Consider the following 20,305-nt stretch of genomic DNA (forward strand, 5'->3'; position numbering starts at 1 on the left):
ACACTGTATGTTCCGAGAGTGTCCTGGCTGGCCTCCCCCGCAGGGACTCTTTGCATCTTCTGCTCCAGGGTCAGCCACCAGTGGGCACTGTCCATCTGCGTCCCGAGCCCGGCACAGGCACCGGCAGGAGCGGCCCGGGGAACTCGGGGCGAAGGGGTTTGCTCCCAGCGTTAGGTAGAGCTCTCCACGAGAAGTAAACCAAGGCTCTGGGGGCGATTAGAGGGTGGTCAGCTCCGCTCACGCTTTGCAAAGCATGTTTTTACATGAAATGTTCCGCCCGTGGTGGCAGCGACAATGAAAAGGTGTTTAAACGTAAGTGATGCTCATTCCTTTGTCAGCGTAAATCTGAAAAGCAGATTTTTCTGGATGTGCTTCTCTCGAGCACACACCCTGTATGCTATGTTGGACGGCTCTGCCTTTATCCTGACTTCCTTCCAAGAGTTCATTCCTCTGCAATTCCAAGAGTGCCATTTGAAGCTAAGGCTTCTCTTGGTGTCTGGCCATATAGGCTATAGGATTCACCATCCATGGGAAGTCTCCCATTTACCAAAGCTGTAATATTTTAGCTAGCACAAACATCTCTAGCAATTAAAGCTGCCACATAGTTTAGTCAAAGACATGTTTGTGCTGTTTGCTTCTGTCTCCCATAAGGAATTTAGTTGCCTAAAACTTTCCGTGCTGTCCAGCAGAGTGGAATGGGCTGTTGACGGCTATGCCCTATTTTTTTCAACTACACTGGGATACAAATGGGTTTGGTAGAATATTTTCACACTGAATTGCAAATGATCCCATGCAGCTATTCTTTTCTTCTTGGCAAATATTTTCCATCTCTGGTCTCCAAACGGTTAAATGAAAGACAGCCAGTAAAATGGAGATCTCTTTAATCCTGGGATAGGCAATTGCAAACAGGATAGAGGACACCAACCTCTTTTTGTTTCCCATTTAGGATCGGGAGGTGAAAAGTCAATATTTCTCTGTGAGATGCGTCCAGCTAAACAGATGCTGAACCGCATGTGCTCATTTTAGTCTACTCTGCAAGTTTTTGGAGAGCAGAAATATTTACACCTCGAAATAAGTCCCTCAACCTCCTCCAAACCACGAACTCGACTTTCAGACCAGGAGGCTCCAACGCACAGTGCCCGTACCGCTGGTTTTAAAGGCCCCTCGCTGGGAGAGACCCCCGGGTCCCCCCTCCCCGTGGCTCTGGGGCTCTGCAGGGGGGAGCAGAGCCCGGACCCGGGGAACGGTGAGGCCGAGGGAGCGCAAATCACGCGGTTTTCAGAGTGGCCTCTGCTGAGGTGGGGAGACTGGGGGCAGCGGGGGCAAAGCCCCCGGTCCAAGGTCTTTGCAAACGGGCAAGCGGCCGCGGTGTTTGTGTGCGAGGGCCAGAGCTGGGGGTGCTGGGGAGCGGAGCGGGAGGCGCTGCGGCAGCCAGGGGGGTGTTCCGCGGGGACCCCCTCCGGATGTGCCGTCAGTGCCGCCTTGGTCCCGCACCCCCGGCCCCGCAGCCGGACTGGGCTCCAGCTCGGCCGCACACGACGCCCCGCAAGGGCTGGGGCGCCCACAGCCACCCTGCCCCCAGGTCCCTGTCGCGGGGGGCCTGGAGGGGAGGGAAGTGAAGTCACCGCGGGGATCACGGGTGCGTTCGGTCACGAATTTTTTATTCGTATCACTAGTTCTTGTTCTTTAGTTTCTTCGCTCTATGGCTCTGCCCGACTGTGTCAGAGCCTGTCCTGCTCCCTCCCGTACCCCCCAGCCCAGGTTTGTGACACCCGTCTCCCCCCCGTGCGGAGCCGAGGTCGTGAGAAGCCCCGGGCCCGGTGCTGCCCGGAGGCCTCGGTGAAGGGTGCGGGGGACAATGGTGAACACTTTAAGCGCCGTCTGCTGAAGAAACATAGCCGGGCGCTAGTACAATGGGCTATTTTCCGTCAGTCGTCTAAAGAATGGTTAGCTGATGGCTTGAAAATTCAATTGAATACCTTCACGGACCTATGTATAAATATTATTTTTAAAAGAACAATACGTAATTAAAAACTAATATTTAACAACTTAAACGCCTATCCTCTAGGAAATAACAGCCTTTCTTCGCAAAACCACTGAGATTGACTTCGCTTCCTCCTGTAAAATGAGGCCAGATTTAATTCTCCAAAGATCAGTGAGATCAAGTATTTCAGCGCTCAATTTACAGCTCCGGGGTATGTGGGACCCTTTCCCAGCTATCTGGGTAGGCTAGGAAATAACTCCGGGAAGGAGGAGGGGGAAAGGAAGAAGAATTAATTCCCGAACACCGCAGTTACACCTGTAGTATTTCCTTAACTCAACGCCACGGCGGCGATCGCCGGGAGCGGATTTCTCTGCGGTGGTCAGATTGCGAGCAGGAAAACAGCGCAACTCTTGCAAACAAACAAATAAACAAACACATCAGGTTTGCTCGTTTGCAAGGAAGCGTCCTAAGTTGGGAAGATCGCTTCGTGGAGCAATTCGGTCCCGCCGCACATGCGGGGAACAGGGCGAGGCACCATCCGCCACCTCCGTAAACATCCTCGCCTGTGGATGCGTGCGGTTATTCGTTGGGCTGGAAGGAGTGAACTACGAATAAATCTGCTAGTTTCACTTAAACATTGAAAAAAATTATATATAAAATACATTGCACCGACTGTGGGGGTCACGTATTTCTTCCCCACAGAGGCTCGATTCCTCTCCGCAATGTCACATCGTGATCCGGCTGCGACCTTCCCCAAACCCTCCACAAGCTTACCCTCTTCCTCCCCCGCTCCCTTCTTCGGAAACACAGCGAAAGGGGAAGCCCACCCCTGCTAACCTCTCGGGAAGGTGGGAAGCGGAGACCAGGCGGCCTCCCTCCCTGCCTCCGGCCCCCCTCGCCACCGCCCTGCCCTTGCCCGCCACGGTGCCTCCGCTGCCCGCTCTTTGCTCTGCCTGTGCGGGAGGTTGCGGGGAGCTGCGGGCAGCGCTGCCCGGGGCTTGGCTGCGCTGCGCTAGGGCGCGGGGAAGCTGCAGAGCAGATTTTCAGCAGCGCGGCTCTGCTGCGGCACTGCCTGGGGAGCAGACCCGTCGCAGCCGCACGCACTTCTTCCCACAAAGAGGACCGATCTCCTGCTCTGCCTTCACCATCCCTTGCCTTTGGCTATGGGGAGCACCCCCTCTCCGGGACACCCGGGGCTCCGGGTGGCACTGCGCCTGCCCCTCGCCGGTGGGCGGAGAGGCTCCGGTTGCCTTCTCCGACTTGCTGTCAAAAATATCACTTTCTTTACTATATCATCTTTTTTCCCCCCTCTTTTTTTCCACCTTTTCTTTCTTTTAATTTTTATTTTATTTATTCCCCCTGTAACTGTCTGTGGAAAGTCAAAAATAATTGGAGGTAGGTGATTTCTTGAGAGAACCGCAGTGTGCGCGCTCCCTTGCCCATATGGAGAAAATTATCCCTCAAGTTCAGACTTTCGTTGGATCGCAGCACCAAACAGCCCAAATGTGGCAGGAGTCGGGAGAGAGGATCACTTTCGATTCCTGCCGCCTGCACGGCCAGAGAGAGGAGCGAGGGGCCGGCTGCCGGGGCCGCCGCAGCTCCCCAGGTGCCCTCCCCGCCGCGGGCAGCCCCGCACGGTGCCCGCGGGGCCCCCGCCCGGGGTGAAACCCTGCCCGGGCAGGCGCTGCCGCCGTCCCGCTCGCTGCTCGCACTCCTGTGCCTGGCACGGGCTATTCCAGCCCGGCCTGACAGCGGCCCGCGGTGTGTGGGTGCTGCCGGAGGGCTCTGCCGGCTGTGCAGGGTTTCACCGAGCAGCACGGTCGGTGTCCGCCCGCGGAGCAGGGGGCGCGGAGGTGGGCGCCGAGCGGGGACTCCCCGCAGCAGCCTGACCTTTCCCGGTGTTCCTGCGGCGAAAAGAGACGGACAAGCGATGAGCGATCCGCGTTCTCCCAGAAGAATGACCAGCGAAGCGACGCGGGGAAAGGCAGCACCTCTGCCCAGGTATTCTCTCATCTGTGCACTGCACTGAGGTGAAGTTTTCTAAAACTCCGAAACAAGCTTTTCCCTATTTTTTTTTCCGTTCCAGGAAAGAGAGAAAGACAAAAAATTAGTCTGTAAAAGCGCCCTTAGTTCGGAACTAATCTAGGGCAAAAATTGTTATATGGGAGCAACGTAACGGAGCGGCAGCCCGATGGAATCACACACCCTGTTTAAGCAAAAGCCCTCACGTGTATATTTGACATATATTATGCATGTAAAAAAAGCAACACCGGGCTTCGGGGGCCTGGAACACCTACGGAAACCGCTGATTTTGCTTTAGAAGCTCTGTTTTATTACACTCGATATAACTTCCACAGCGCACACGTATGAGCTTCAATATTTGGGAACACATCAGCAAGTAAAGGAATTCGGTGAGGTTATGCCTTTCAAACCTGGATACTTATATTCCTATTCCAAGATGCCACTGCAAGCAATTATGCACTTGAAGCCCTCGGGAAAAAAGTGCATGTTTTAAAATGAAATACGTATTATTTAGTATTCTTAATGACACTTCAATGTACTAAAATTTAGCCTCTAAATTTTAGAAACTCGGAGAATTATTTGGGAGTTATTCAGTGTCTCTCACTGCAAACTCCTTCAACCTCATGAGAGTCACCAGGACATAGATATCTCGGTGGATGGAGAGGCGGGGGGCGCGGGTGTCGTGCAGAGTGAATCACCCCAAAAACCCCCCTGCTCTTTTGCGAGCTCGAATTTCCCCAAACGATGGACGAGAGTGGACACATACGCATACACACACACACACACAGAAAGGACCCGAACATGGAGGAGAGGGAGTTGACTCCCAGCAGAGCTAACTTCCTTCCAGGCTCTCTCCAAACCAGGTGAAAGCAGCTGAAAATAGCGACGACCCGTTGCCCAGAAAAATCCTTCATGAAATGCAAAGCAAAGTTAGGCGGGTCCGCGAGATCGAGCCCTCTAGGAGCAAGTTAAAGTTAAATAATTCATAAAAGTGGATGTCTGAACGAGAAACGAAAAGTATTCCAGTGGTACCAAAAAGTGCGGAACTGGACTAGTGGTAAATGGTAGTGTGATTTTCTAGTTTCCCTCAGAAAAAACGGGGCTGCTTTTGAAGACGTTTTAGTTTGCTTCTTCCCTCTTCCCCATCCCCGTACGGACAGCGGTGCGCTCAGTCCAGAGGAAAGTTTAGGGAAGTTTGTGACCACAGCCCCCTCCTCGGGCGAGCTCTCTCCCGCCGCTCCGGCCCCCGGGCAGGGCGGCATCCCCGCGCCTTCCTGCCGGCTGCAGAAGGAAAGCAAGGCTCTGATGGGGAACGCTAACTGGGGTCTGAGATGGGACGGGGAGCGAGAAGACCAGAGCCGGGGAGGTAAATCAGCTTCGCGAAGGGCGGCGAACGCTGCGCGCTCCCGGTCAGCGAACGTCCCGACAGCCGTGGGCAGCGAGTCTCTGTTTTGGTGTGCATTGACTTCCACCAAGAAAAACAAGCACCCGGTGGAAGAGCATCTCCCGCACGCTCTTCCCACGCAACCTCCACGTCAGGGAAAGCTCGGGCACCTCTTCGCTCCCATGCGGGACAACGAGCGTTTTCCCCTGGGATGTCTGGAGTGGGGACACCTGCAGCCCCTGCCTGGCCTGCAGCTCTGCCTCTGCTATAGTTAATTATTATTTTTTTTAAGTCTGACGAGTTTTCCTCCAGGGAGAGCCCTCGTGGCAGACACGGGCGCTCAGAAACCCACAATTTCAGCGGTTCCCCAGGTAGCTGCTGCCGGGCAAAGCCGCTGTGTCTGCGAGTTCAGCCTCCGACTGCTGGAAACCTGCAGTAGCTCACCGGCATGCGGCACCGCACCGCCGGCACCCCCAGCATTTCCGAGGCCACGGGAGCCACAAGGGACCGTTCCTTCGGGATGGAGCAGGTCAACCCGCCGGGCGGGCGGGAAAGGCGCCTCTCGCCCATATCGCACCACCCACGACTGCGAGAAGTTGCCGTACACGGCGCGTCGCAAGCCACGATTTCGAAGGAGGTGTGAAAACAAGCGCAGGGGCTGGATCCAGAGTTTGGACGCTGTTCCGGCGGCTGCCCCTGAGGGACAGATTTCAGGCGCGCAACTGGTCTGAACGGCGGGTAGTTCAAAAGCTGCGCTTAAACTAAGTGCTCTGCCAGCGGGTATCGCACTGGGGGGGATTCAGAGCGCGTGTGCACGAACGCGTGTTCACAAACACACACGCGGGAGGCTTCTCCGAGCCCCTCACAAAAAAAAAAAAAAAAAAAAAGCAAGCCCTTTAGGACTTCATTAATTTTATTAGGAGACATATTGAGCGGCCTTTAAGGTTTTTGACGGGACCGGAGGGTCCCGGGGCCGGGAGGCGGGAGGGAGCGCTGCGGCGGCCGGCAGGGGGCGCTGCCGCCCCGCGGATGCGCTGCGGGATGGACCGGGATGGACCGGGATAGACAGGGATAGACAGGGATGGACCAGGATATACAGGAATGGGATAGGGATGGACCAGGATAGACAGGGATGGGACAGGGATGGACCGGGATAGACAGGGATAGACAGGGATAGACCGGGATATACAGGGATGGACAGGGATAGACAGGGATGGACCGGGATAGACAGGGATGGACAGGGATAGACAGGGATGGACAGGGATAGACCGGGATAGACAGGGATGGACAGGGATGGACAGGGATGGACAGGGATACACAGGGATAGACAGGGATGGACAGGGATGGACCGGGATAGACAGGGATAGACAGGGATGGACAGGGATACACAGGGATGGACAGGGATGGACAGGGATGGACAGGGATAGACAGGGATGGACAGGGATGGACCGGGATAGACAGGGATAGACCGGGATGGACCGGGATAGACCGGGATAGACAGGGATGGACAGGGATACACAGGGATGGACAGGGATGGACAGGGATGGACAGGGATGGACCGGGATAGACCGGGATAGACAGGGATGGACAGGGATAGACAGGGATGGACAGGGATGGACAGGGATGGACAGATATGGGACAGGGATGGACAGGGATGGGACAGGGATAGACAGGGATGGACAGGGATGGACCGGGATAGACAGGGATGGGACAGGGATGGACAGGGATAGACAGGGATGGGATAGGGATGGACAGGGATGGACAGGGATAGACAGGGATGGACAGGGATGGACAGTGATGGACAGGGATGGACAGGGATGGACCGGGATAGACAGGGATGGACAGGGATGGACAGGGATGGACCGGGATAGACAGGGATGGACAGGGATGGACAGGGATAGACAGGGATGGAGCAGGATGGACAGGGATGGGCCTGAGATGGGACAGGGATGGACAGGGATGGGACCGGGATGGGCCTGGGATGGGACAGGAATGGACAGGGATGAACTGGGATGAACAGGGATGGACAGGGATGGACAGGGATGGACCGGGATGGGCCCGGGGCGGACTGGGATGAACAGGGATGGGACCAGGATGGACTGGGATGGGTCCGCGATGGAGCAGGATGGACAGGGATGGGTCAAGATGGACAGGAATAGGACTAGGGTGGGATCGGGATGGAGCGAGAAGGGAGCGGTGGGAGAGAGGATGCTCCTCGGGGCCCCTCGGTCCCGCGCTTCTCACCGCGCCCCCCCCGCAGCTCCGGGTGTTTCCTCCCGCTTCCCCCGCACGTGTTGGCGTTTAAGAAGAGCCGGAGTCTGGCACGGCTGGGTGCGGGTCAGGGCTTCGCGTGTAAACCCGGGGAGGCTACGGGTGTCCCGCGCTAACTAACGTCATTTTGGAACGGCGAGTCCGACACCTCCGGGATGAAAACAGCTGCGCGGAACCACGGCGGGCCGCGCTGTGCAGAGCCCAAGGCGGGGTGGTTCGGAGAGAGGGAGGAATTTTGACGCTGAATTAGCGTCAAAAAGAAAAAAAACCCAAGTGGCGGTCCATGTTCGCTGTTCCGGGGCCGGAGAGAGGAACCCGGGCAGCAAGGCCTTTTCCCGGTCCTGGTCCCTGTCCCCCGCCTCTGAGACAGGCCCCCGGCGGCACCACCGCTGACCCGACTGTGCAGGACCGAAATAGAGGGGTGAGGGTTTCAGGGCCCGTCTTCTCTTTGGGGAGGCCCGTGGGAAGCCCCCCGTGTATTTGCCCAGCTCTGGATCCCCGGCTGAGTGGGGAGAGAGGCCCCGTCCACGAGAGGCTCCGAGTGCTCGGGGGAGCCAGGCCTGCTTGCGACACCTCCTCGGATGGGATCCACCTGCTCGGCAGAGGCCGGGGTGCCCGAGCCCGGGTTCTCCCGGAGCCCCCCATCCCGGCCCAGCTCCTGGGAGCCCCGCTCGTCTCGGCGCTTGGCGGCCCGGGATCCCGTCCCTCCCGCCGAGGACTGCGCTCCTATGAAGGGCTCACAGCACGCTCAGACATACTGACTGGGGTTTAGGGCGTCCGGAAAAGAATTAAATTAGGCATTTCACCCTCTCCTTTAAGTCAGTCAGCCCCCCTCCAGACACGACCTGCCTGGGTCACATCTCCTCCCCGCTGTGGTCACGAATCCCTGCGATGGGAGAGAGAAGAGGGAGACGGATTCCGCCTCGAAAAGAAACTTAAGGGGAGTCTGAAACTTGTCTCACCTCCACCCTCATACCCGAGAAAGTTCAGCCTGGTTCAGCCCCTGAACAACCGTCTTACCCCGAGGTCTCCCGCGTCTGAGACCTTCCTCTCATTTTCTTCGTCTTTTAAGGGATGAATATTAGTTTGGAAATCCGGAGCTAGTGCCTATGAGGCCAGCCGTGTAATCTGACTGCGAGCGTAGCGCACCCCTCCCTCCGAGAGAGGCTGCCTCTCGGTGCGCTTGGAGCAGATCGGAGATTTCTGGGAAGGAAGCCCCTGCCAGATTTTCTCCATGTAGACGCCAAGAGGACAGCGAGAGCAGCCTGTCAAGACCTTGGGCAGGAAAAGTTCAAGAGAGGGGCTTCGGGAGGTGTTCCCGAGGCAGGCCGGGCTGCAGCTCAGCGGCCACGGCCGGGCTAGGAGAGGCCGGGGGTTGTGCGGGAGACACCCCAGAGAAACGGCCACGGCCACGAGTGGGAGAACGATGCGAAAATTTAGGGAGAAGAGGAAAATTCTGGGCAATCCCATCCCGAGTCCCCTTGTTTTTTGTTCTCACTGTCCCCTCCCTGTTTTATCTCTGACAAAATCCAGAGATAGCTTGTGCTCTCTCCAGGCTCTGCTTGGGGTTTTTCTGCCTGTGTGTATCCCCGCGCACACACACACACGCAGATATGTGTATGTGTGTACAGAGCACAGAGAGCGGGTAGGATTTGGGGCGGCATGGGGGGACCACCAGGGTGCTGCGGCCGAGATCACCCGCGATCCCGAACGAAATGGGACTTGGCCGTGGCGAGCTCCTCGCTGCAGCTGTAGCCTCCTCCGCTCGGCTCCAGAGCAACGGGACGCCCCTTCGGAAAGGGATTTTAGGCTGGAGGATATTTCCTCGGCGGTAAAGGCGGTCGAGGGAAATTTACCGAGCGTTTTGGAGGGTTATTCCCTCTCTGCGTGTGTGAGGTTTCTTTTCAAACCGATATAATTCCTCCCTCCCCAACTGCTAAATTGCTTGATGCAGTTTTCAAAGGAGCCCCGTGATTATGTCAGGACGTCTGGAAAAAAAAAAAAAAAAAAAAAAAAAGTAAAAAAAAGGAGTTGAAGTTTTTCCAGTTCAGATTCATTCTTCAGTCCCGGAGAAGTGTAAATACGCAGATGCAGAACACGGCTCTTCCTAGGAGAAGAATAAGTTTCTCTTGTCTTTTTTCATGTTCAGTGTTCTGGAACCAGGAGCCCAGTCGAAATCAGCGCTTCGAACACCCGTCGTATTTAGGGCACTTTCTCAGCCTTGCTCGTGTCCATAAGCCCCGAGCTTTGCGAGAAGAGCCGTACTTACTGCCGGTTGAGGGGGAAAAAGTTTCGCGGAGAAAGGGTGAGGGGACTTAAAAAGTTAATGTATTAGCAATTCACGAGGGATACGAGTGGGGCTACAGACAAATCCTTCTCTCCCTTGCTCGACACTCTCAGCTCAGTGGGGTCGGATCTCTGCACCCCGGGTGTCTTCGGGCTGCAGAGGTTTTTCTAAACGTATGAGACCTGGGAGAATGGCACCTCGCTGCAAAATCTGTCCAAAGACTTGAGTTACGCCGCATAAAGCTCTCTCTCACTCTGCTCTGCTCTCGTTTGCACGTGTGGGTACGGATGTCTATACGTACAGCCGCCCCACGCCTGGAGATCAGATTTACATTTCCTACATGAGGTGAACTTCTCCCCCCACAAAGTGCACACAGCGCGGGGTACACAAAGGGAAACACGGCCCCAAACAAAGGCGCAAGAACAGCCGCATCCTTGCGTGCCCAATGCTGTTTTGTCACTTATATTTAGCCCGTCGATTTGGTATTTTGTTAAAAATATCGGCAAGCTGCGAACAGATGCTTTTAGTAGAAAGCGGGGAACGCGAACAGAATTCATCTCGCCCTTTAGTGGAAACAAGCGAGGACCGTTCAGGCAGCGATTTATTTTTTAGCATATTTTAATGCGGCGAAGTAACGGATTCTTTGCGTATAAAGTGGAAAGAAAATAGAAAACAAGGTCCGGGAACGAAGGAAAGAAACGCTAGACTGGTTTTAAGACTCCCCCCATCCCTTGGTTCAACAGAAACATTAATTTACATTAGCAATTCCGCATCTTTAAGATAAATTACACAGCGGCGTAATAGATTTAAAGTACGCCAGATTTTTTTTATCATTAATTGTAAATGTGCAAAATACCTGCTGGTACTTCACTTTAGAAGAATGTAATTGGCAAAAATGGGAGGCTGATGAATAGATAATAGATCCTTAACTACCAATAAACAGTAAGCACCAGCCAAGAGTATTAGGATGTGATCATAATTATTCTGCGGCCCCAGCCAATGAGAGGAGGAGAACTCAGCCCTAAAATCATCTCCGGACCCAAAGGTAAACGCGAAAATACGGACAAGGCTGGAACCGGAGACGTGATCCCCTGTCCCGTCTGCGAGCGCCCGGCGTGTCCCAGCCCTGCACGATGCAGCCGCCCTGCGCTTTGTGCTCCGCTCCGCGCGGGGCGGGCAGCGCGGGGCAGCCCGGGGGGAGGAAATAAGTTCGGAGGAGGAGGAGGACGACCCGTTCTCTCACCGGGACGAAATCTTTCCCAAGCGGGGCATCTCTCCCTGACGCCCCGGGGCGGATCAAGGTAACCTCGCCGGGCTGAGAGCCCCCGAGAGGCGGCAGGGAGAGGGGTGTCAGGCTGGCGGAGGAGCCCAAACCCCCCCCGAGCCCCCTCCAGGAGATGCGGCGCCCCGCACCCCCTGCTCCGCTGAGCCCCCCCCGACCCCCGTCCGCCTACCTTGGTCTCGGAGCGGCGGCAGGGGAGGGAGGGAGGGCAGCGCGGCGGCGGAGGGGCGCGGAGCGGCGCGGGGCGGGCGCGGCGGGGCGGGGATGGCGGCGGGGCGGGGGCGGCTGCGCGGGGCGCCGCGCTCCCCCCGCGTGGCGGGCGCGCTCCCGCCGCACTCCGATCCGCGGCTCCATCCCTCCCGATGGCGCTGCCCGGCGCTCGCCTCCCTCTGACGCACTTTAAAGAGTCTCCCCCTTCAACCTCAAGGCGAGTAATAGCGACCAATCATCAAGCCATTTACCAGGCTTCAGAGGAAGCTGTTTATGTGATCCCAGCACTAATTAGGCTCATGAACTAACAAATCGTTTGCACAACTTGTGAAGGGGCCGATCACATCCATGGATTGTCTTTGGACTTAGGGGGGGAGGGGGGGACGACCGCCTTTTCCTTGCAGGAGGGAAACTTCTCCCAGCAACTTTTTTTGTGTGTGTGTGCGTGGTGCGTGTGTGTCTCCCTTTTGGGTACCGCTGGCTGCCGCTGCCTCCTTTTCCTCCAGCCCCTGTCTATTTATGTGTGTATCTATCCCTCCTCAAGTCACTCCCTGCTGCAAACTTCCCCGGATCGTCTCCCGCGCACCAGAGAGAGACGGGCAGAGATTGGGTCGGGGATTCTCGTCGCGGCAGCATGTTTCAGCCCACACCCAAGCGGTGTTTCACCATCGAGTCGCTGGTGGCCAAAGACAGCCCCTTGCCCGCGTCTCGCTCCGAGGATCCTATCCGGCCGGCGGCGCTCAGCTATGCCAATTCCAGCCCGATGAACCCTTTTCTCAACGGCTTCCACTCCACTGGCAGGGGGGTCTACTCCAACCCGGACTTGGTCTTTGCAGAGGCCGTCTCCCACCCGCCTAACCCGGCCGTGCCGGTCCATCCCGTGCCCCCTCCTCACGCCCTGGCCGCCCACCCGCTGCCTGCTTCGCACTCCACGCACCCGCTCTTCGCCTCGCAGCAAAGGGACCCCTCCACCTTCTACCCGTGGCTAATACACCGCTACCGGTATCTGGGCCACAGGTTTCAAGGTACGTGCAACTTTTCTTCTCCCTCCGATCCGCCCTCCCGGAGCTCCCGGCCGGCCCCGCCGTGCGGATTTTGGGGGTCTGCGGTGGGCGGGCGGCCCTTGCCCGGAGCCGCGGGCTCGGCTCGAGCGGACCCGGGGTCTTTTGTCCCTGTCTCCCCCTCCGCCAAACTTGATGAGCTGTCAGAGACGAGGGGCTCGGGCTTCGTTTTGTTTTGCTGCTTTTTCCCGGTTTGTTTTGGTTTCTCGTGAAGAGGGGGGCAAGCGGGAAGGTAAGGCCGGCTGGGACTTCGTCGGCTTTCTGCCCCCATTAAAAGCAGGGGGAAAGGTAGATATTTTTTTGTTCCGGTGTGTTAAAAGCTACAGAAGGAAGCGGCCCCGCAGAGCGGGGAATGGAGAGGTATTGAGGCTGAGGTTCCCCCGGGAAGGCGGCGGTGCCCGCCGGGCTGCGGGGCCGAGCTGCGGGGCCGCAGGAAGCCCCCGCCACCGCCCCGAGTCCGACCGCTGCCCTTGCTGGAGGGGGAGAAATGAAACGAATCCCAGAGAAAGGAGAAGGGGAATGTGAGGGGGGAAATAATCCCAGCGCCGGAGCAGCACGGGGAGATGGGGCTGCGGAGGATAGCCGGGGAAGGTGCAGGGAGGGCGATCCCGACCGTGTGGGCAGCGAGGGGCCCTAAATGCACAGCGATTAATACCCGGCTGAAGGGAAATAACCGAATCCAATGGCGGACAATCAATAAAATCCCCCTTGTTTAACCCCTTATAACCAGCAGCGTCTTCCCCGAAGGGTGAGCTGATTTCTCCCGTAATGGGTCCAGCTCCTGCCTCTTTCTTTATAGACAAACCAAACAGCAAACAAACAAAAAAAAGCAGCCTCCACTCGGAGGGATCCATCTGCTTTTTTTTTTTTCCTTGTATTTTTATTTATTATTTCGGAACGAAAAGAAACCACCTGCATGTTTCATTTTCCCCGGCCTTCTGCGGCCGGGCCGCTGCAGCCGGGTTGGAAAAGGAGCCACTCTCTCTGAAGCCAGGCTGTCTGAGACAAAATGGATTATTACCCTCTGAGAATAAAATTACAGGTTTCGCTCACCGAATTATTTGTCGCAGCCACCAGGCGATTGGTAACGAGGGGTAGATGAAAGGCGGAAATGTCCTGGTGTTGAGCCACAGCCTGATTTCAAACACACCCTCCTTCTCCAACGATTTTTAATGCACTTACAGCGACAGCCCCTCGGTGCCTTTCCCACCTTGGAAGGACCGACCCGGAGGAGCGGCACAGGGACACCCTGGAGGGAGATGCCCACCGAAAAGCCCCAGCTAACCCACCCCCCGCTCCCGCCCCCGCTCCGATGCCGGCCGGCAGGGATGGGATGGGATGGGATGGGATGAGATGGGATGGCCGCTCTGTGGCCTCTCCGAAGTTTGGCTCTTTATTTCCACGCCGGTTCCCGTCGCCGCCGAGGCAGCGTGGAGTGGGCAGTGGGCCGGGAACGGCGGCGGTGGGAGCCCCGCTCCGGGCAACACACCGGCAGGACGGGGGGAAGCAGAGGGAGAAAGGCCCCGGCCGAAGTTCTGGGCGAGGGAAGCGGAGACAGGCCGGGGGAGCGAGCTGGCGGCTCCCGGAGGCCGGTGGGCGGCCGAGGTGTCTCGGGGGGCTCGGCCAGGGCACCCCCAGCGCCGCTCCCCAGCTGGCCGCGACGGGAAGATGAGAACAACAAACAAATACGGAAAGATGTGAGGCTGCCGGTGGTCGAGGGGAAGGGGGGCAGCCGCTGGATGAAGCCGCAGACACCGCAGCCGGGCTCTGGCCAATTCTTTTCTCTTTTTTTTTTTTTTTTTTTTTTTTTTTTCTTTTTGTCTGTAGTCCTCCCCAGGCTGGGTTTTAGCATTATAATTTCTCCCAGTCCTCTCCTTCCCCCGCTCATTTATCATTCCCCTCTATCTATTTATCAAAGGAAAATTCAATACCAAAAAAGCGTTGAAAAATAAAAAAGAAACCATAGTCGGATTTCTCCTGCGGATAATGGTGGGAGAAAAAAATTTCTTGTGCTAGAAAGTCCTGTCGAGTGCATTTGGGAAAGGTGTTTTGCTAATCTCTGTTTTACCCTGTTGCCCAGGGAATGAAACCAGCCCGGAGAGCTTCCTATTGCACAATGCACTGGCCAGGAAACCCAAACGGATCCGTACTGCTTTCTCCCCATCCCAATTACTGAGACTGGAACATGCCTTTGAGAAGAACCATTATGTAGTAGGAGCGGAGAGAAAACAGCTGGCACACAGCCTCAGCCTCACAGAAACTCAGGTAAGGGGGAAACGTGGAACGGACAGTGGGGAAAGTGAAAGTACCGGCATCTCCTTTGGAAAACCCACCCGGCCGGGCCGAGATTCGAGAAAAAAATACGGGCAAATTCTAGGGGTGTTTAGGCCTTCGGTCCCGAGCCGGTGGAGCGGAGAGAGGGGTCCCCCCTCGCCTGGGTGTTGTAAAATCCTTTCCCGTTCGTGATTCCGCCGCTTGTGCCGAGGGTCGCGGTACTCGGCCGGCCGTGGGAAACCGCAGCTCTCGGAGCAGGATTTGGGGTCCCTCGGGCAGCCCCGGCGGGAGCCCGGGCCCGAGCGGGGAGGGAGCGGAGAGATCCGCGGTCTGCGGGGCTGCTCCGACCCTCAAGAAGTAGTTTGATACTGGGGGGAAAAGCCACCAAAACAAATGCGGGGGGAGAAGGAAGAACCCCCCTCTTTGGACTCTACGGCAGAAACACAGTTTCTTGGATGATTTTCACTCGTTTCTAGCCCCGCGTCAGGCAGAGGGGATGTGAGGAGCCGGTTCAGGAGGACAGAAAGATGAAAAATAAAAGCAGAGAAATTATTAACGAGGAATCCCCCCCCTCCCCCGCCCTCTTTCCCCCCTCCCGCCGACTGGCTGCGGGCCAGGGCCGCACCGGAGCCTGTTTGCGTCGTGTATCTGGCGGGACGATCAGCGAGGTTCCCGCTCCGGTCGTCCCGGGGCGAGGGTCTCGCAGGAACCGAGGCCGGGCGCTCTGGGGCAGCGCGGAACCGGCCAAGGGCTGCGGCGGGGGCGGGCACAGGCTCCCCCCGACGGCGGGGGACCCACGGACGGCGGGCCCGCTGTGAGGGCGTTTTTCACGCGGTTTTCTCCCCGCCGGAAGAAAAGCTGGAGTTCGGAGGGTTGTTGGTGGTGGTTGTTGTTGTTGTTGTGTCGGGCTTTTGTTTTGTGCCCTTCCAGGAGACTCGCGGAGACAGGATTCCAGATGGGGATTGTCCCTGCTACAGTATGTGGCACTGTACTGAAAAAAAAAAAAAAAAAAGCCAAAATACCCAGCCGCAGCCTAGTTCAAAGTTCCCAGTAAACACAGCGTTCTCTGGGCGGATTAAGTTGTAACACTTTTTTTTTTTTCTTAACTCCTTTTCGTGGGGGAAGCAATAAAGAGGTTGGAGCTTTTGTTTTAAAATGTCTCCCTAACAAAACAATAAAAAGGGATCGCCACTTTTATGAGGTTCCCCGAACAAGGGACCGGTCACAGGCTTATTTCTACTGGAAAGCTGTATTTAAGGTGGTCTTTGTGCTGCTTGATTCCGAAGCTGGTTGGGGTCTTTTGTCCGGATGTCAAACCCCCAGTCCCCTACAAATGAGCTCCCTTTTGGGAGATCAGCGTGCAGAAATGAACCGTCCTCCCCTTCAATTAGCAAACTAAAAGCAAATTAAACTCACCCCTTGTTCCCCGCTCAGCTTTTTAATGGGGGACTTTTGGAGAATATGAAAATGCAGCAGAGATGTGTGTCCGGCCAGTCAGGTCTCTGTTCTGAAGAGGCAGCGAAGCGGGTTAAACCAGCTTATTAAAATGCTCCAGTTCTCTTCCCCCCCCTTGCTGAGGCCTTTATCAGGCACTTTCAGACAGAACCAGAGTTTAAACTGCTTTAAAAAAAAAAAAAGTGTTTACCTTTGGACGCTACAAGGAGTGTGGCCAGCTCTGGAGATAGCTCAGAGATCAATACTATCTGTAATTAAAGCACTGAAGTCAGCTGCCGGATGGTTCAGTCAGCTGTACTCGCGCTGAACAAAATGAGAGGGATATTTACGATGGCACTTACAGGTTTCGCGGCGCTGCGATCGCTCCTGGACGGCGTGTCCCGGGGAGATGCTGCGGGGAGCGACGGACGTTTTTCTACTCGAGGCTATTTTCTTACATTTTATGCGCTTTTCCAAGAGGAAAAGATCTCGTACCGCCGGCCCTCAGCCCCATCCTGGAACGGATGAGGCCCTGGGTCTGCTCTGCCCCGCCGGGCCGGGCCGTGCGGGCAGGTGAGCGCCCCGCAGCCGGCGCTGCCTCCCGCCCCGCAGCCCCTGGGCCGCGGCACAGCTCGCCAAGCGCGGGGAACAGGAGGGGCCCGTGGCGGTGACAGCCCACGGCCGCGCGGCCACACCGTGTTCTCCCCGCGTGGGGCACCGGGGCACTGCTCGGGGCCGCTCGTACGCGGGAGCTCCGCGCCCCCGAGCCCGCTGCATCCCCCGGCCCTGCTGCCCGGTCCTGCACGCGGGGGTGCTCTGGAGGGGCCGGCGGGCGTGGGACAGCCTGTCCGGGCCCTTCCCCAGGGGTTCAGGAGGCAGGCGGGCCTCGTCTCTGCTCGGCCCGCTCCAGGCTGGGCAGCGGTGAGAGCAGGGCACGGAGCGGTGAGGACGCGGCTCGGGCAGGGCACGGCCCGGGGCCACCCCGAGCCCCGCGCCAGGGCCAGCGCAGCAGGCATCGGACTAACGCCCGGTGCCTTTCCTCCCGCAGGTAAAAGTATGGTTTCAGAACAGACGGACAAAGTTCAAGCGGCAAAAGTTGGAAGAGGAAGGTTCAGACTCACAACAGAAGAAAAAAGGGACTCATCACATCAACCGGTGGAGAATCGCCACCAAACAAGCCAGTCCAGAGGAAATCGACGTCACGTCGGACGATTAAGAACTGGCTCTTTGGGACTTTTCAAAGCCAAGCACCCCACTAACCGAAAGTGTTAAAGGCTCACACTCCCCGGCGTGGCGGTGCGGGGAAGGACACGGAGATCTTCATCGAAACACGATTCCCGTCTGGGAGGGAGCTGGGAGCGAGCGAGGGCCAGACAGCGAGGGGTCCGAACTGTGACACTGCCGGCACCGCTCTGGCAAGGGGGATCTGTCAATCAGAGCCAAAACAGCGGGACGAGGTGATTGACAGGTATTCCGTTTATCGCAGTCCACTTTTAAAAGCATAACGTCAAAAAAATTTAAAAATATATAGAAAAAATGTTAAAAAAAAAAAAAAAAGACAAGCCAACCCCCCCCCATCCAAATCTGAAAAATTACCACCTTACTGGACATTTTGCACTTCACAGTTTTTTCCGTCTTTGAAAGAGAAATTTCCATAAGCAGCCAAAACCCACACCTGTTTCAGAAACTTGAATTGCATGTGTAAAGCCGTCTGGGCAAAAAAAGAAAAAAAAAAAAAAAAGGAAAAAAAGTGAAAAAATTACTCCAGTTCCTAAAGACAGAAATTAATTGTAATTTTTTTTCCCTTTAAGACAGGTTCCGTGTGCTTTTTAATTTTATTTTACGAGAAATGTGCAGTCTGTAAACATTTTATGATAACTTCTGGCGTCAAAGTGTTTGTGAAAGCTAAATGAAGTAGCAGTAACAAAGCATAGTGTTCCTTCCGGATGGACAAACACGGTGGGGAGGGGAGGGACGGGAGGGAAAGGCGGGGAGGGGGGGGAGGTTGGGGTTGGTCATAACTTTTGCTGCAAAAAAAAAAAAAAATTCAAATTAAATTAGCCCCCCTCCACCCCCCATCGTATCCCCATTGCAAAACCGGATGATGATTATTTTTTAATATTAATAAAGCGCAAACCCAGCGACCAGTTTTGGCGGTGAGGACACCTTCTAGGCTGGGAGGATCCAGAGAAAAGGGACTTAAAATCGCAGATTGATTTTTTTTTCCTAATGGCCATTTTCATTGGGGCAATTTTCAAGCACTGACCTTATAATATTCCGAGATCATAGAGCTACTAAGAAAAAGTTACAAATGTTTCCTTCATGTCTCCTATACCAGAATGTAAATATTTTTGTGTTTTGTGTTTAATTTGTTAGAATTCTAACACACTATATACTTCCAAGAAGTATGTCATTGTCAATATTTTGTCAATAAAGATTTATCAATATGCCCTAAATTTTTAAGCAATATCTTTTCCGCTTCACCCCCAAATTTCTCAGGAGCCGGTATTTTCCCCCCACACCGCCTTGTTTTCCGCGGCTGAGCCCCTGCGGTCGGAGCCTGCGCTCCCGCGGCCGCGCCGCGCGTTCCTGCGGCCATAGGCGCATTTTCTTAATGTATTCGCCGGCTGGTAAATAGACCTCTAAAAATACGCCGCGGAGACCCGCGTGGTGTAAATAAATACCTGAAAAAAAAAACCCCGAACCAAAACAAACAAAAAGAACTCCCGCAACGGAAAACCCTTCCCCGGTCAGAGTCTGAAGTGTGAACCGGCTCGTAATGGTGAAACCGGTCCGCAGCAGCCGCGCTCCGCTGAGAGGGGCTTTCCTTTGCAAAAATAGGTGTTTTAATAGCGACAGGGTGTTTTTTATTTCTCCCCCCCCGTGTTTAACATCCCCTGGCCAGGTCGCTGCGGTGAGGAACAGGTCCTGTGAGCAGGGGCTGTGCCCCAGCTGCTGTTCTCCCCGCCGCTCTCAGGGAGCGATCCCGGGCACAGAGTAGAACTCTGACATTAAAGACGTGGGGGAAAGAAAAAAAAAAAGTTGCTCTGGGTCCTTGAGGAAACTAGCTGGTTTTCTGGGGGTACACAGTTGTTTTTTCATGCTTCATTTGCTCTTTAGCCTGATAGACTGCATTAATCAGTTTTATTTCCATTGATAGAGAAACCTCGTCTGCTCTGTTCGAGCTACAAAGAATCCTGCAAGCTTTTGTGAAAGTGCAAATCAGTTTAGGCAATTATCATACCAGGAATATGAAGGGGAAAGAGGAGGCATTGCCCAGTGGTCTCCTTTAATCTCTTAATCCGTGGATCCAGGGGGGCTAGTTGGACATAATTTAGGACAATCTGACTACCCTTTACACTGTGATAAGGCGAAGTTACAATGCATCGCAAAAATACGAGCTTTGTTAAACATACTGCCTTGAAAAGTTAAGATTAGACATTCTGTGCACGTGTTGGCTCTATCGGGCACTATGTAAATTTAATTTTTTTTTTTTAAATCCGATCTTATTTTTTTTTAGCATCGGTTCTTATACAATCCCGGTGACTTTCCATTCACTAGTGCTACAAATATGAGAGAGGCCCAGTCAGGGTTAGGACGCATGTCGCAATGCAGTCCCTTCCATTTAAACCTAGGCTAATTATTTAGTAGAGCTATTCCCAAGGTAAACTTCTCGTTGCATCTCTCCCCTCCTCGAACAGCTGATGATGCAGATCTGGAAACCAACAGGACGCACATTTCCCCTGAACTCACCCACGCTGGCTTGCGGTCCACTTCAAACCCGGGCAAATGGGCAAACAGCAAATGGATTGCGGCCGAACAGCAGACTTGGGCCTTTCTAGAAATTGTTTCCCATCTTGATAAAAGCCTTATTTCTGCAGGAACCATATACTTCTCCCTCCACCCTTTTTCTTTTTCTTTTTTTTTCTTTTTTTAACCGTGAGCGAAGAGAGGGAGAGAGGGAAAAAAATTAAGCGTCCTATGTAGCGTAACAGCAATAAAATCTTCAGAGAATGCCATTAGCTTTGAAAAAAAACCCTAAAAGCTTTATTACAAACCCAGCTTTGAAAATAGGGGGGATTAGGAGTCTGAAAGG

At 55.1% G+C, this 20,305-nt stretch overlaps 1 protein-coding gene and 2 long non-coding RNA genes across 4 annotated transcripts; 1 reads left to right on the top strand and 2 right to left on the bottom strand.

The window, feature by feature from the left end:
- Positions 1 to 7,290: 7,290 nt before the first annotated feature.
- On the bottom strand, positions 7,291 to 11,455 carry LOC116790450. The gene is made up of 3 exons (XR_004358367.1): positions 11,403 to 11,455; positions 8,682 to 9,649; positions 7,291 to 8,547 (listed from the first exon to the last, which is right to left on the bottom strand). It is a non-coding gene; the product is annotated as an uncharacterized LOC116790450 (long non-coding RNA).
- Positions 11,135 to 18,665, top strand: EMX2 (empty spiracles homeobox 2). 2 transcript variants are annotated; one of them, XM_032695400.1, is made up of 4 exons: positions 11,135 to 11,249; positions 11,985 to 12,465; positions 14,582 to 14,766; positions 17,258 to 18,665. In XM_032695400.1, the coding sequence occupies exons 2-4, from the start codon at positions 12,075 to 12,077 to the stop codon at positions 17,423 to 17,425; spliced, it is 744 nt and encodes a 247-aa protein (XP_032551291.1). In that variant the 5' UTR covers positions 11,135 to 11,249; positions 11,985 to 12,074; the 3' UTR covers positions 17,426 to 18,665. The 2 variants fall into 2 exon arrangements, with proteins under 2 accessions (XP_032551291.1, XP_032551290.1); XM_032695399.1 differs by lacking the exon at positions 11,135 to 11,249 and having other exon boundaries at positions 11,564 to 12,465.
- LOC116790451 lies at positions 15,536 to 16,478 on the bottom strand. The gene is made up of 3 exons (XR_004358368.1): positions 16,421 to 16,478; positions 16,192 to 16,282; positions 15,536 to 15,766 (listed from the first exon to the last, which is right to left on the bottom strand). It is a non-coding gene; the product is annotated as an uncharacterized LOC116790451 (long non-coding RNA).
- Positions 18,666 to 20,305: the final 1,640 nt, after the last annotated feature.

This window comes from Chiroxiphia lanceolata, chromosome 8 (assembly GCF_009829145.1).
Source record: "Chiroxiphia lanceolata isolate bChiLan1 chromosome 8, bChiLan1.pri, whole genome shotgun sequence".
Taxonomy (NCBI): Eukaryota; Metazoa; Chordata; class Aves; order Passeriformes; family Pipridae; genus Chiroxiphia; species Chiroxiphia lanceolata.